This window comes from Canis lupus, chromosome 6 (genome assembly GCF_048164855.1).
Source record: "Canis lupus baileyi chromosome 6, mCanLup2.hap1, whole genome shotgun sequence".
NCBI lineage: Eukaryota > Metazoa > Chordata > Mammalia > Carnivora > Canidae > Canis > Canis lupus.
The window spans coordinates 16,802,345-16,817,100 of record NC_132843.1 but is presented as its reverse complement, the minus strand read 5'-3'; the positions used below and the strand labels follow the sequence as shown (position 1 = coordinate 16,817,100).

General features: G+C 39.2%; 1 protein-coding gene across 1 annotated transcript in view; it reads right to left on the bottom strand.

Annotated features, from left to right (window-relative positions):
• Nucleotides 1-14,756, bottom strand: part of LAMA3 (laminin subunit alpha 3) — a 249,419-nt gene that overhangs the window by 177,753 nt on the left and 56,910 nt on the right. Inside the window, exons 3-8 of the mRNA XM_072829057.1 lie at nucleotides 12,438-12,555; nucleotides 11,596-11,714; nucleotides 10,173-10,343; nucleotides 7,555-7,646; nucleotides 3,529-3,644; nucleotides 178-296 (exon numbers count right to left, since the gene is read on the bottom strand). Of these exons, the coding sequence (XP_072685158.1) occupies nucleotides 178-296; nucleotides 3,529-3,644; nucleotides 7,555-7,646; nucleotides 10,173-10,343; nucleotides 11,596-11,714; nucleotides 12,438-12,555 (735 nt within the window). The remainder of the gene's footprint in view (nucleotides 1-177; nucleotides 297-3,528; nucleotides 3,645-7,554; nucleotides 7,647-10,172; nucleotides 10,344-11,595; nucleotides 11,715-12,437; nucleotides 12,556-14,756) is intronic.

The following is a 14,756-nucleotide window of genomic DNA, read 5'->3' as shown; positions in this document are numbered from 1 at the left end:
CTCAGTCCATTTTCTGTACAATCCCTAAATTACATCTAGGTAACAAAGACTTCTGTGTACAAAAGTAGAAAATACTTTCAGTTGCATATCACTTTATTGACATCTTTCTGGGAGCATGGCTTAATGAATGCTCCTTTCAGTGACATATCTACTTTGACCTACTAAATAGTAACTCACCTGACAATTAATGCAGACCCCTCCACCTGCATAGATGCCATGGATATTCAAGCTTGCCTGCTGCCTCTCAACATCTGGATCATAGTAACAGTCAATGGCATGACCATGGCAGTTGCATGCTGAAAAAAGCATTCTAAGTTAATATTTCATTATTACTATGAGACATTTCATAAATTCCCCTAGATAGTATGATCACTCATTGTGCCACAATAAAGTCTATTCTGGAACAGCATATTCTCAATGGAAATTTTTACAGATTTTTACACAAAGACTCATCTACAATAATATGCAATTAACAGCTTCTTTTGTTTAATATTAAATGGCAGAGATTTCTCCTTAAAAAATATGTATAATATAAATTTATATAAATAATTTATATAAACATATAAATTATATAAAATTTATATAAATACAAATATTATGTATTATAAAATATAAATTTTATATAAATACATAAAGAAATATGTATTTATTATATATAACATATTATATGTATATATAATTACAACAAATTAAGATAAACCAAAATGCCAGTTAGGTTTCCTGCACAATGAGAATATTACTTTTATTGCTATTACTACTAATAATAAGAAAAATTGAGCTCTTGGTGCACTGTGAAATGCATGTTTTACATGCATTATCTCATTTAATCTATGCAACAAGTCTCTTAGGTAGGTACTATTATCCCCAGGGCCCAGTTGGAGATGCTGAGGCTTAAAGAGGTTAAACCATATCTCCAGCAAGAAAGGTAGAATCCTGACTTGTATTGACTCCAAAACCTCAGCCAATAATCTGAGTTTTTCGTCTCAGTACTATTTTTAGTAGCAAAAACTAGAAATAATCTTAATGTGTAATCATAGGGAAATGGTAAGCAAACAACAGTGTCTTTGCTTGACTGTCAGTTCTATGAAGGCAGGGACAACCTGTGTTTTGTTTCCAGTAGAGTCCAGTCCCCAGCATATAATGAATACTCAGCAAACACTTGCTGGATACACTTGAATCTAGAACAACAATACTGTGTGCCATCAAAAAAGATGTTGACAAGTTTTAATAATATGAGAAAATATCTAAACCATCAAGTGAAAAAGAACAGGATTCAAAAATGTATAAATAATTGTGTAAGTAATTATATAAATAATCTAATACATATCAAATAAGAATATTAAAGTATGCATGAAGAAAAGACTAAAATACCTAGCAAAATATTCACAGGGGCTCTTTTTGGGTAGCAAAATTATTGGTCATTCTACTTTTTAAAAACAATATCCAAGTTATCTACAAGTAGAGTATAATACTTCTAAAATTAGAAAATAAAATTTAGAAGCCATTTAGGCTTTTCATCATTGCCAGGATGGAAAAGATCTAACATAAGTAAAATTCTTATTCTCTTTTAGAGAGAATATATATTCATTACATTCCACATAGATCAAATTTTCCAGGTCTTTCTAGTAATTTGTATGTTTTAATCAAGCTCCCAGATAAATCTATTAGGGAAGAAGAGTGACAAGGGGTAGTGGAAAGGGAGGTGGGCGGGGGGGTGGGGTGACTGGGTGATGGGCACTGAGGGGGGCACTTGACGGGATGAGCACTGGGTGATATTCTATATGTTGGCAAATTGAACTCCAATAAAATAAATAAATAAATAAATAAATAAATAAATAAATAAATAAATAAATATTAAAAAGAATTTCAAGTTACCCTGTGGGTAACAGGCTGAGCACCTCCTAATTTTCATTTCTTCAGTGGTGCCATGATTTTTTAAAATTCATGGCATTTATATTTGCTACATCAGTTATTTCTCAAGAAATCTGTTCATTCTGAATTACATTAATTCAAATAGAATCTAGAAGGCACCTAACAAATGGATCTTAATAGTTCTGATTTCCATATGTTGGTTTTGGTAACTTGTAACAAAGTTTGCAAGCTTTGACAAGTTTACCCTGAGATGCCTGGGTGTCTCAGTGGTTGAGCATCTGCCTTTGGCTCAGGTCGTGATCCCAGAGTCCTGGTATTGAGTCCCTTATCAGGCTCCTTGCAGGGAACCTGCTTCTGCCTCTGTCTGTGTCTCTGCCTCTTTCTCCATGTCATGAATAAATAAATAAAATCTTTTTTTAAAATGTTCCTATGTGCTGGAGTTAAGCAAGTCATTCACCGAAAGGTTCCACCAACCTAGAAACCTAATCAAATTGCTAATGTTAGAGTTCATGTGATAAAACTCATTCAATCAAAATATCCTAAACCAGTACTCAAAAACACTAGAAGAAATGATTCCTGATGATTCCTTTTCCCGCTTTCTGGTCCCATTCTCCAGGAGGTCAGGAATGGGGAAGTAGTCACTGGGAAGGCGTCTATTAGCCGTTACTATACAGTAAGAACAACTAACCACATAACACCCCTGTTTCTAGAGATCCCCCTGACCGTTCAGCTTGGGCAGCATCAACACCCTGCAAGTATTAGAATCTCTCAAAGTGCTCTCAGAACTCCTCAATAAAAATCCTTTTGAGAGTTTGCTAGTCAGAGAGATCTTATCTCTTATTAGTTACAAAAACCATTTGGCCAAAAAGTATAAAGTACAGACTCTTACCCAGTTCAACAGGGCTGAATCCAAATACATTTTCATCTTTTAAAAGAAAAACAAATCTGTCTGCAAATGCTAAAAATATTCAGAAAAAAATAGGTCACAGTTTCCGGAGCCAATAACTAAAACTTAGCGAAAGTGTTTTCAGCAATGGGAATAAATATGTGGCTTCCGAAGAAGATCAGTTTACAAGAGTATATTCAGTTGGATGTCTTAGGGTTTGTTTATTAAAAATAACGGTTTTCTTACTTTATATTACACCATAATTAAAAGCAGCCTCTCACCTCTTTTCCTTCCTTCGCTGGTCCCCTCCACCTTGTATCTACCCTAATCATACTGCAATATTCCCCTTTTCTAATCAATGCTTCCAACTGTCTGTTTAGACATCAGCCTCAAAACCTCCCCACCTCAGTCCTTGAAAGAGTGAGGATTCCCATCAAGTATCACATCCTAAGAAATGGTAAGGGTTTACAATTTAATAGTGCCTACATGAGCTTTTCGACTGCTAAAAAGAGAGGCCGGCATTAAGTGAATGCTTAATACATTAGAGATTATTATTGCTGTTATTTTTGTTCTCCTGTTTATATCTGAATTTAGAATGGGGCACTTTTATCTCCAGTCTGTGAGTTTTTCATTACAATAGACAGACCTGAGTCCCTAAGACTGACGCCACCCAACCCTCTCCACAATCACACAGCATCAGTCCTCAGGGAGAAAGGAGGGCAAAGCATGGATGGGGTCTCACTTCCTGGAGCCCCTCTTCCAGCACTCACCTTCACACTCATTGCTCTGCTCCCACGTGGCCGGTCGCCAGCGCCTCTGGTTGTACCCGGCACAACAGCGATCGCACGTCTTCCCACAGGTGTGGTGCTGGCATTCACACTGAAACCTGGTCATGTGGCCAAGCATACCTCAGTTATTCAAAAGTTTTGATTAAGATCATTTGTTCTGTGTCAAAAACTGACAGCCATGGTGGTTACCCAAGGTACCACTCATGGAGCAATTATGAGAACAAAGCACCTTGCATACATTATTAATTCAAGTCTCCCTCTCATCCTGCTTATTATTTCTATTTTGTAGATAGTGACACTGAGATTCCAAGATACTAAAACAAGTCAAGTGATGGTAAGTGGAGAGCCAGACTTTAAACCTAAGTCTGTCTTAACTCCAAAGTTCTAACTCTTTCTTCCCTGCCACCTTCCATCATAGGAAATGAACACAGGAGCAAGGAGCGCTGAGTTTGCTAGGAGGTGTTGAGTCTCACATCTTCACAAAGATCTGGAGCAGTCCCATGAGAAAGGTCTGCTCAGGCCTCTTGCTCTCAGCCTGGAATCATGCACAGAGATTCACCAAACCCAAGAGCCAGGTCCTAACAAGATCTCAGAGGACTGAAAAAATTATTTAGGGAGGACTGCTTGAAGAACATAAGAGTTCAACTACTCTTATAGAAAGATTAAAACTGAAAGCAGAAAAAAAAATGGGTCCTAGTCTGAATTGTATTTGTATCACCCACAAATAATTGCTTTTTCTTCTTCTTTCTCAGCCTAGGCTGATGGTCGATAGAGAAAACTCATCCTTGTATCTGCCGTAAGGATGTTATTGAAGATGTTGCTGACTAGAGAATCCTCTTCATGATGATCACCCCACACCACTCCAAGAGAAATTTCTTATCTGGTCCTAGTGTCAGCAGTCATGCTTGTCCTAAACAACTGATCACTTTTTAGATTATGATCATAGTGAAATAAGAAACTAGGCAGGTTTCCCCCTTTTGAGTTGACTGCTAGGAAGTTCAGAACTAAATGTTATCCATTCACGTTTCCATGAACCAAGTCATTATGGTAGACATGCTTAATTCAAGCCCTCTTCTGCCTCTTCATGGGTTCTACTTGATTAGCAACTAACTTTTCTATTGTCCAGGTTTTGTTCCCTCTGCTAAGTCACTGCATCTCCTTAAATATAAGATTTTTTCCTTGGGCGTTGGCCACAATGACTTCTTGCTAGACATGTCTCCAAAGGCAAGAGAAACAAAAGCAAAACTGAACTATTAGGACTTCATCAAAATAAAAAGATTTTGCACAGCAAAGGAAACAGTCAACAAAACTAAAAGGCAACCTACAAAATGGGAGAAGATATTTGCAAATACCTTATCAGATAAAGGGCTAGTATTGAGAATATATAAAGAATTTATCAAACTCAACACGCCCCCCAAAAAAAAAACAAAAAAAACCAAAAAATACCAGTTAAGAAATGGGCAGAAGAATGAACAGACATTTTTCCAAAGAAGACATACAAATGGTCAACAGCCACATGAAAAAATGCTTAATATCAGGGAAATACAAATCAAAACCACAATGAAATACCACCTCACACCAGTCAGAATGGCTAAAAGCAACAACTCAGGAAACAACAGATGTTGGTGAGGATGCAGAGAAAGGGGAACCCTCTTACACTATTGGTGGGAATGCAAGCTGGTGCAGCCACTCTGGGAAACAGTATGGAGGTTCCTCAAAAAGTTAAAAATATAGCTACCCTATGACCCAGTAATTGCACTACTTGGTATTTATTTAAGGGATAAGAACCTAGTGATTCAAAGGGGCACATGGAGCCCCATGTTTATAGCAGCAATGTCCACAGCAGCCTAAATAGGGAAAAGGCCCAGATGTCCATGGATAGATGAATGTATAAAAAAGACATGATATATACGTATGTGCAATGGAATATTACTCAGCCATAAAAAATGAAACCTTGCTATTTGCAACAAGGTGTATAGATCTACAGAGTATAACGCTAAATGAAATAAGTCGGTCAGAGAAAGGCAAATACCATATGATTTCAATTATACGTGGAATTTTAAAAAAACAGATGAGCATAGGGAAAGGGAAGGAAAAATAAAATAAGATGAAAATTGAAAGAGGAAAATTGTAAGAGACGCTGAACTCTAGGAAACAGTGTTGTTGGAGGGGAGGTGCACGGGGGGATGGGCTAGCTGGGTGATGGACATTAAGGAGGGCACTTGATGGGATGAGCACTGGGTGTTATATGCAACTGATGAATCACTGAATTCTACCTCTGAAACTAATTTTTTTAAAAACATTTTAAGATCTTTTTCCTGTTCTTGGATGTGGATTTCCTCGGCATTTGCATGAATAAGCCTGTTGGGCAGAAGCAAACCAGCAAGGAGTGGGAGGAAAGGCTGTTGTGTTGGTGTATACTGGGGCAAGGGGAAACAATTTCTCTACTCACCTTGATTTCTCAATCTCTACCACACAGTATGGAACCCTTCCAGGTCTGCCAAGGTCAAGGGCTTGGCACCCCTTCCAACCAGGAAGCTCAGACCTTCTCCAATGACTTCAACTTTTCTCCCACGTGGTGCCATTTTGTCTCAGGCTAAGGAACACTAAACCGACCCCTTTTCTCCCCTCTCTCTCCAACTCAGGACTTCTCTGTTCTGATTTCTAATGTCTTAGGGCTCTACCCTCCAGGAGACAATGGATTCATCATTAATAAATACATGCTTGTCAATTAAAGGCTAGTCAGCTGATGGGTTCATGATGCTATCTCAGCACTGTCTGATCCCTGACAACATTAGAGATTGCTGCTGGTTAGGAATAGGGCTCCACACCACATAAGTTGGTAGCTGGCATCTGTGCCTGAACATGAAGGATAATAAAGAACGAACTTCATCGGATAAAAGTAAAACATCTCTGGCAAATACCACTCATGGGGAATTGCAGACTATAAACAAAACACCGAGAGAAAATGACTACCATCTCTAGCATCCAGTCATTTCCAGTCACAACAGCACATCCCTCTTGTGTTGATAACATGAGTGTACAGTTGAACACTTACTAGTTAATATCCATGCACCTTATTGTATGTATAATAGACCTCAATAAAAAAAAATGGGTTCACCCATGTTCATAGCAGCATCCTTCACTATAACCAAAAGGTGGCAGTAAATGTCCATCGACAGATGAATGTATAAGCAAAATATGGTATATACATAATAAAATATTATTCAGCCTTTTAAAAAAAGGAGACTCTGACACATGCTACAGCATAGACGAACCTTGAGAACATTATGTTAAGTGAAAGAAACCAGTTGCAAGAAGACAAATACTGTGTGATTCCACTTACATGAAATACCTAGAGTAGTCAAATCCATAGAGACAGAAAAGAGAATGGTGGTTACCAGGGACTGGGGAAGGGAGGAGTGGGGAGCTGTTGTTTAACAGATATACAGTTTCAATTTTGCAAGATGAAATGATTTCTGGAGATTGTTTGCACAACAATGAGAATGTACTTAACCCTACTGCCACTTAAACCACTGCCACTTAAACATGGTTAAGTTAGTAAACTTTATATCATGGGTATTTTACCATAATGAAAAAAAAAGAAGAAAAATATTTGGAAATGTGTACCCCCTGATCTCGTTAGATCTGGGATGACAAGTTTTTGTTTCTCTTATTAACTCTCATCAATTATTCATGGCTGCCTGGGGGGGGCGGGGCCACCGCCTGGGTATGCTGCACCCCCACCAGAGGATTTGGTGGCTGCATCCCAGATCATCCATTGAGGCCTGTGATCGATTAGCCATGTCTGCTAGGGGCTGGTTGAGGCATGTGGAAGCAAGTGAAGGGTAAGAGGAGGGAAGAAATAATACACACCATTTATTTGTTGACAATGAAACATTCCTATTGAGGGCAAGAACTTAGAAGTATTTAATGGGATGCAAACATCTACTGAAGCAATGAGACTTATTCACAGCAAAGCTAAAAAAATGTGTACAATGTACTTACAATTTTTCTGGATTATTTGCATTGCACTCTTGGGCATGGCCATTGCAAACACACCGCCCACCAATGCTGATATCTTTTATGCTGTAATAATACTATATAACAGAAGACACAAGTGTTAGTGTTACTAAGAGCAACAGCTTTGCTTTACTAATCTGTAACTCACATCTGTATTGACCCTCTTCTCTTTCATCCTGTATTCTTGATGCTATCTTAACACAAAAGGGAGCAGCATTTGGAGGTAACTTCCCTTACAAAATAAATGCATTCTTCAATCAAATGTAATAGCAACCTCCCAAACATGTGCATTTTTAAAAGTCAAATGCTTTAAATGCATGGAAGGAAATCACCTTGGAAAACAAACATGCCAAATAGCCTTTTGTTAAAGGATTAAGTGATTCTCAGATTACTTTTAAGTGAATCTGAGTTTCATAAATCTAGGTTTCATATTTATTTACCAAAAATAAATTTTTATGTCAAATTTTGTAGCTACTACATGCAGGCTCCAGGAAGGGAGAAAATATTTACAGTGACAGAGCAGATGCAGTGCCGTGACTGGCAGGGCCCACCAGCAGTTGTAGAAGCCTTACTTACTTAAGATTAATAAGGCCAAAGGCAGAGTTCAAGCTCCAAAGGGCCAGACAGAGTGAGCTTCAGACTCAGCTGAAGAACAGCCCCTAAACCAGGCCACAGATATGAGAAACCGTGTCATCCACCAGGCACATCTCCAGTATGTTGGAGACCTCCCCACTAGCAACAACAGGTGGCACTGTCCACCAGCTCCCTTACTTCTCAAACTTGGCCACTGTGCCGAACCCAGTGAGAAATTTAGGGGCATGTAGAATAATCTTTCTCATGAGGTCATGCTGCCAATGAGAATACCTGTCAGCAAGGAAGTCTTTGATCTCACAAGGACAAGAAGGTTTTTATATCTTTTTGTCGTTGCTGCAGCCCCCTTAAAGTACTCTATACACTCAATATAAGGGTTCTGTTCTGATTTCCACACTGAAAGCTGTTAAAGAGTCTAAGCATCCTGGCAGTCTTACTTAGTCTGAAGACGTCAGTGACCTCTCTCATTAATATGGATAGATTCAGTACTAGAGGGCTTTCTAAGACAAGTTAACACTAGAAGCTCTCATGGTGATCACCATAGAAGTTTCTCTCTGTGCATGTGTTAAGGGCAACAGCAGCAAGAGAGAGAAGTACTCAATCAGACTTCACCCCAGCCACACACACGAGGGTGTGACAGGACAGCTGGTATGCTGTTCTTTTTCACATAAAGAAGCAACCTAGATTAGGATGAGGGGTGTCCAGATGATACGTGATACAAGATCCATAAAAACGTACTCATAGAGACGACTACATTCACCTAAGTGAAAAATATACATACATGTAATTACAAATCTTGCAAACGGCAACCCCCTCCCCCAGACAATGAAATGAAAAAGAGGTTGTGTGAGGTACATTTGTGGCATGGCTCCAAAATATCCAGAGAATGGAAACCCAGTCTGTCTACAGTTTACCAGAAAGCCCAGCTCTTCTGTGTAAATTTCATCCTGGGATCCAAGGTCCAAGTCCCCACCTACAGCAGCTCAGAGAGAGCTAAGTGGGCAGAAAATGCAGAAGACAAACCACAAATACCAGAAATTGACTGGCCTTTCTGGAAAATGCTTAAAACTGTAGCAAAACCTACTTTTCTCCTTGCCTTCATCTTCCAATTCTCTGATATCACCTACAGAGGAAGCTAAACTCTACTAGGTACACTGGGCATCTTCCATTCACCCTTCCAGGTCCACTCTCTAGGACCACCTTTCTCTTTCTCTTTCTGCCGTTTGCTCAGGGGCTGAACTTTATGGGCTGCAACAAGGATCTCTTGTCCACTGGCTTCCCTTTGGGATTGGCCAATGGGAGGTACCATCAGGAGATCAGTGGGTAGGAGAAGAGTGAGTTCAAGATATTTATTCTGCTGGCTCCCCCCCTGCCTAGGAGACAGGGAAACTGTCCTGACACTGAGAGAGAGAGATGTTCACCCAGTGCAGTAGGCAGCACTAGTGCTCACCAACACCTATGTCTCTTCCACTGTGACTTCATTACATTACCCAGCCTCCTGCACATAGGTGGGGCTGCACCACCAATTCCTACCAATGGAGGTGACCTGGGTGGTCAAGAGCAGGCAGGTCTGTCTTCTCTATGCACTCACTTTTTCCTCATCTGTAGACCATGTGCAGGGGATCTAGAGGAGGACTCTGAGGTCCTACAGGATGGCTGCAACTCTAGATAGAAAGAGCCTGGTCTCCTGAAAGACTGCATGGAACTGACCCCACCTGCTGACCCACGTTGGACTGTGACATAAGAAATTAACCTTTATTTTGTTAAGCTTCTGAGACTTGGGGATTATTTGCTATAATAGCAGACTAACACATCTTTGCTTTTCATCCTCTTTGAATATAATGATTTTTCTTTAACAACCAAACTTCAAAATTATATCTAGTATTTCACACAAGAACAATTCCTATGCCAACACCATTACTGGCTGCAAAGATTACTTGAAAGGCAATTAATTTGATAAGCAAAAATAGGTAACAAAAACTGCTCTGTAGGCACTTAGAAATGCTACTCACCCGCCGAGTGACGGTTGGATCTCTCTGTGCTTTGGAGATGAGATGTCCAAGAAGGGTATTGGTTCGGAGAAAACACAGGCGGATATTTGTAGCCTTGGTGAACTCCCTCAGGGTGTGAGAGAAAGTAAAATTTTTTGCGCCTGGTCGACCATTTATCAAGGACACCACAACCTAAAATAACCACACCACACACACAGGGGGGGAAAAAGTCCCATCGTGAAAATATTGCCACAAGTAACTAAAAATAACTCACATGCCCCAAAGCACTTGGTTTCTTTGAGCCATTAACATCTTTGTAGGTGGTCGTGGATATTGCTTATGTCCAAATATATCACTGCTAGTTCAGTCTTCCCTTCTCATTCCTAGTTCTAAATTCTGGCAACCTCTCCTTAAGACCTGAGCTCTCAAAACATGTTATTTCATTTCAAACCCTCTGTTCAATCAGTGTAGTTATGGGGTGGTAATACTATGAAATTTTGAAAATATAATATTAAATTCTATAAGTATAAAAAACAACTTTTGGTTGCATCAAAGAAACAAAGCTAAAGTTATCTAAAAACCTAAATGAGGTTGAAGAAAGTCTCTGGATATAGAGTTGATTGTGAAGAGAGGACCCAAAAAAACCCCAGGTTTTGTTTTAAAGCTTTAAGTGATGAAGTCCAAGTGCCAACAATTAGAGATACTCCCCAATCACTGGAAGATACTGGACAGAGCTGCTAGAAAGATCTCTCCACCTAAAACAGGAGACTGACACCCTTCAAGGAGTTCATTTGAAACTCACTTCATGCTCATGATGGCCTCACAACTGCCATGGAATTCTTCTCCAATTTTCCCCATTCTGTTTTCCCATCTCCCGTAACAATAGCCTAGCTATTGGACCAGGACCATATGCAACCCCAAAGGGCAATTTTTTTCTCCCTACAGATGATGCCCACCCTGCCCAGAAAGACTAAGGATCTGTGCTATCACCTACCCTTCATCTCCTCACTCTTATGAGGGATATGTGTTTGTGAAGCAGTGGGAAGGATTTTCATCTCAATCACCAGCAGCCCACTTTCTAAACATTTCACCAGAAAAGACAGTGTAAGACATGTGGCCTTTGAATCCGGAATCCTGACTTCCGGAAGAGAAGGTGAGACTTCAAATAGAATTTTTTATGTCAATTATACCTCGATTTAAAAAATAAAATAAAATTTTAAAAAAATAATTAGTTAATTAATTTAAAATATTTTTATAAAGAATTTCCAACCCAACTCATTCTAGGAGTCCTTGATGGGATTCCTTTAGTAGTTAGTTCCAAGTTCTGGTTTCCATCGTGATCTATTTTAGATCTTGAAAGTACAAGTTTCACAATTACGCAAAATTGCATATCCTCATGTTGCCTTCTGAGTCTCAACTCTCCCATCTCCCCATATCAACTTACCTCACCATTTTCCAAAGGGACAATCCGGGAATATTCAGTAGTACAAAGTACATCGTCATCTTGGGTGATAGCCATATTTGCCTTCTGCCCAAATTGTTCCAAACAATCTACTTTAGAGTCTAGGAAGAAAACATTTTAATACTATAAAACAAAATATTACCATCTTGTCATAAATCTTTTAAGGCACATTATGTTTCCTTAAGAAAATATGTCAGAAGGAAAGAACAGAGAAGCATAGAAGATTTTTTTGACAAAAGCTTACAATGAAGTTTTAACTCATGAAAGAAAATACCAAGCCACTTCTGGCCACTTACTTTCAATAGCAATATTTGGAGATGTGGTTCTCACTCCTCACTCCTGATTAGGCAAGTTTACCCTCTAAGGAGCATTCATGGAAAGCCCAGTGCCTTTGTAAGCAAAACTCCCATTGCCTCAATTCATCAGAGGGTTCAAAGACACTGACATTCTTCGTTAGTTGAAGATGACAGGGTCAAGCTAAATAATGTGAAATGTAGAATCCCTAAAGATAGAACTTAGTCCCTAATTCTACATAAAAGGAAAAGGACTGGAGCTATGGCCTAGTTATGGGTACATTGCTTCTTCCTAAATAGTGGCCAAAACTGTTATCATAAAAGGCATTTCAACTTCAGTTCTACATGTGTATCCTTGGAATTGATGCATACATGCTTGAGAAATAGGGATGTTCTGAGAGTAATCAAGAGAGTTAAAATTGGCCAGTCCTTAATTAGCCAAACTGAGAGACTAATTTTCTAGTTAAATCCCATGTTGATCTGTTGCAAATAATTAAAGCCCTGCATAACATGGTAAGCAGAATTACTTACGAGCAAAATATTGCCAAGGTGAGTAGGTGCTTCCAAAGTCTACAGATCTTTCCAAGACCCAAAGATCAGGGCGAGGAGAATTTGCAAATTTGATTATAAGATAGGCCACATGGAAAAGCTGATAAAGCAAAGGAGATAACAGTTATTAAAGTCACCTCATCTATCTGCAACGTTGACCATCTTTATGTGATGCTGATCCCGAGGCAACACATCTAGCCACCCCTTTCCCAAGATCCAGATTCTATTTCTAATTGCCTATTGGACAACTCTATCTTGGTACACAGACTCTCAAGCTTATCATGTTCAAAACCAAATAATCATTTTTCTTTCTTTTCCAGATCTATTCATTAATCTTTGTCACACCTGAATCATTACACCCTTGATCTTTAACTGAACTATGGAACATCTTAAAGTCTGTACCTTCAAGATATCTGATTTTAAGCAACAACCATCATGTGCTAAGCCTTCCCAGGACCAAGAGCCAAGAGTATACAGACCAGAGTGTCCCCCGGGAGTGTCATGGCCCCTGATTGGTTCCAAGTCTTAGAGAGCTCACAGCTGCAGAACTGAGAACAGAGCAGCTGTTTGGTAGAGTGATAGCACCTCCTTCCCCTGCACTGTCTCCTTTTATCCTCATTGTTCTCCTTCTTTTTCATTTTCTCATTTATCCTTATCACTCTTTTGCCCATGGCCAGGACAGTGCAGAAGTATAGAAGAGCCAAGGGGAGACTTTGGTCCTTTCTTTGCCCAACTACTCATGAATCCCAACATGTCTTCCAAAGTGGACTCCAGGAGTCTTTGCAAATCTACTCCTCCCCCTTCCCCCAAAACTTATCTGCCTTGGATTTTGAACCCTGAGAGTCTATATATTTCTCAAAGATCCTGGTATGACCACAAATATAGGTGTTAAAAGTGTTAACAAGTAAGGATTATCTCTACCTCCTGCTCTCCACCTCCCACATTCCCTGGCCCAAGTAACAGATCCAACAGTGACTTTTAGAAGAGGACTTCTCCACCTTATTAACTAGTCCAGTAGAGCCATTTGGACAACAAGTGCATCTAGTTAGAGGGAGAGGGAATACTTAGACTCTGTGAGATCCTTTCATTTCTTGGGGAAAAAAAATAAGAGAGTTTCCTCTTTATATTTTTTACATACAATAATATGGTAAGAGTCATTGTTTTAAAAAATAAAGTCTCAAAACCAGTAGCAACTTGTAAATGTTCCAAACCTGGTACTAGAAGCCAAAATCTCCAGGACAATGGTTCTCAAATTTTAGTCTCAGGGACCCATCACACTTTTCGGTTATTGAGAACCTCTAAAAGCTTTTGTTTACGTGGGTTATATCTATTCCTATGTACCCATATTAAATATAAAAAGAAAAAGAAAAATTTTTAAAGTATCTTACTAATTCACTTTAGGTAATAAAGTGAATTATTTTATGAAAAATTACTGTATTTTCCAAAACTTAAAAATTGTACAGAGAATGGTGGCTTTACTTGACATTTTTAAAGTTTCTTTAAATGTGTGTATTGACAGAAGATAGCTGGATTCTCCTATCTGCTTCTGCATTCAATTTGTTATGATATGTTGTTTTAGTTGAAGTATTTAAAGAAAATCTGGCTTCACACAGATCTGTTATGGGGAAAAGGAGGATCTCAAAGCTTGCAAACCTCCTGAAAGGTCATGGGGACCTCAGTGGGTTCTCAACCACAATTTGAGAACCAGTGCTCTTGGTTACGGAGGTTACGCTTTGCTCTAAGAAGCCTTATTCTCTGCAGAAAGAGTTGTCAGGACCCCTGGGTGGCTCTGTGGGTTAAACGTCTGCCTTCAGCTGAGGTCATGATCCCAGAGTCCTGGAATCAAAGAAGTCCCAGCATCAAGCCTCACATCAGGCTCCCGCTCAGTGCAGAGCCTGCTTCTCCCTATGCCCCTCACCCCATTCATGCTCTCTCTCTCTCTCTCTCAAATAAAGAAATGAAATCAGAAAGAAGGAAGGAAGGAAAGAAAAAAGAAAGAAAGAAAGAAAGAAAGAAAGAAAGAAAGAAAGAAAGAAAGAATTATCACACCAATTACTGAAAACCCTAAGTTCAGTCAGTTCTATCCCAAACACTTGCTCTTTGATCTGAATAAACTGCCTCCCTGGGCTCAGACTGTTTACCAATCCTCAGAAAAAATGACCCCAACCTCATGGAGAAAAATAATTAGAAATTGTAAGGTATTCTGGAAACCTAGGAGAAATAATTTCCAAAAGATGCATACCATTATCACATAGTAGGAATTCATAGGAAATCCCAGAACTCCAAATTTGGAAAATCAGA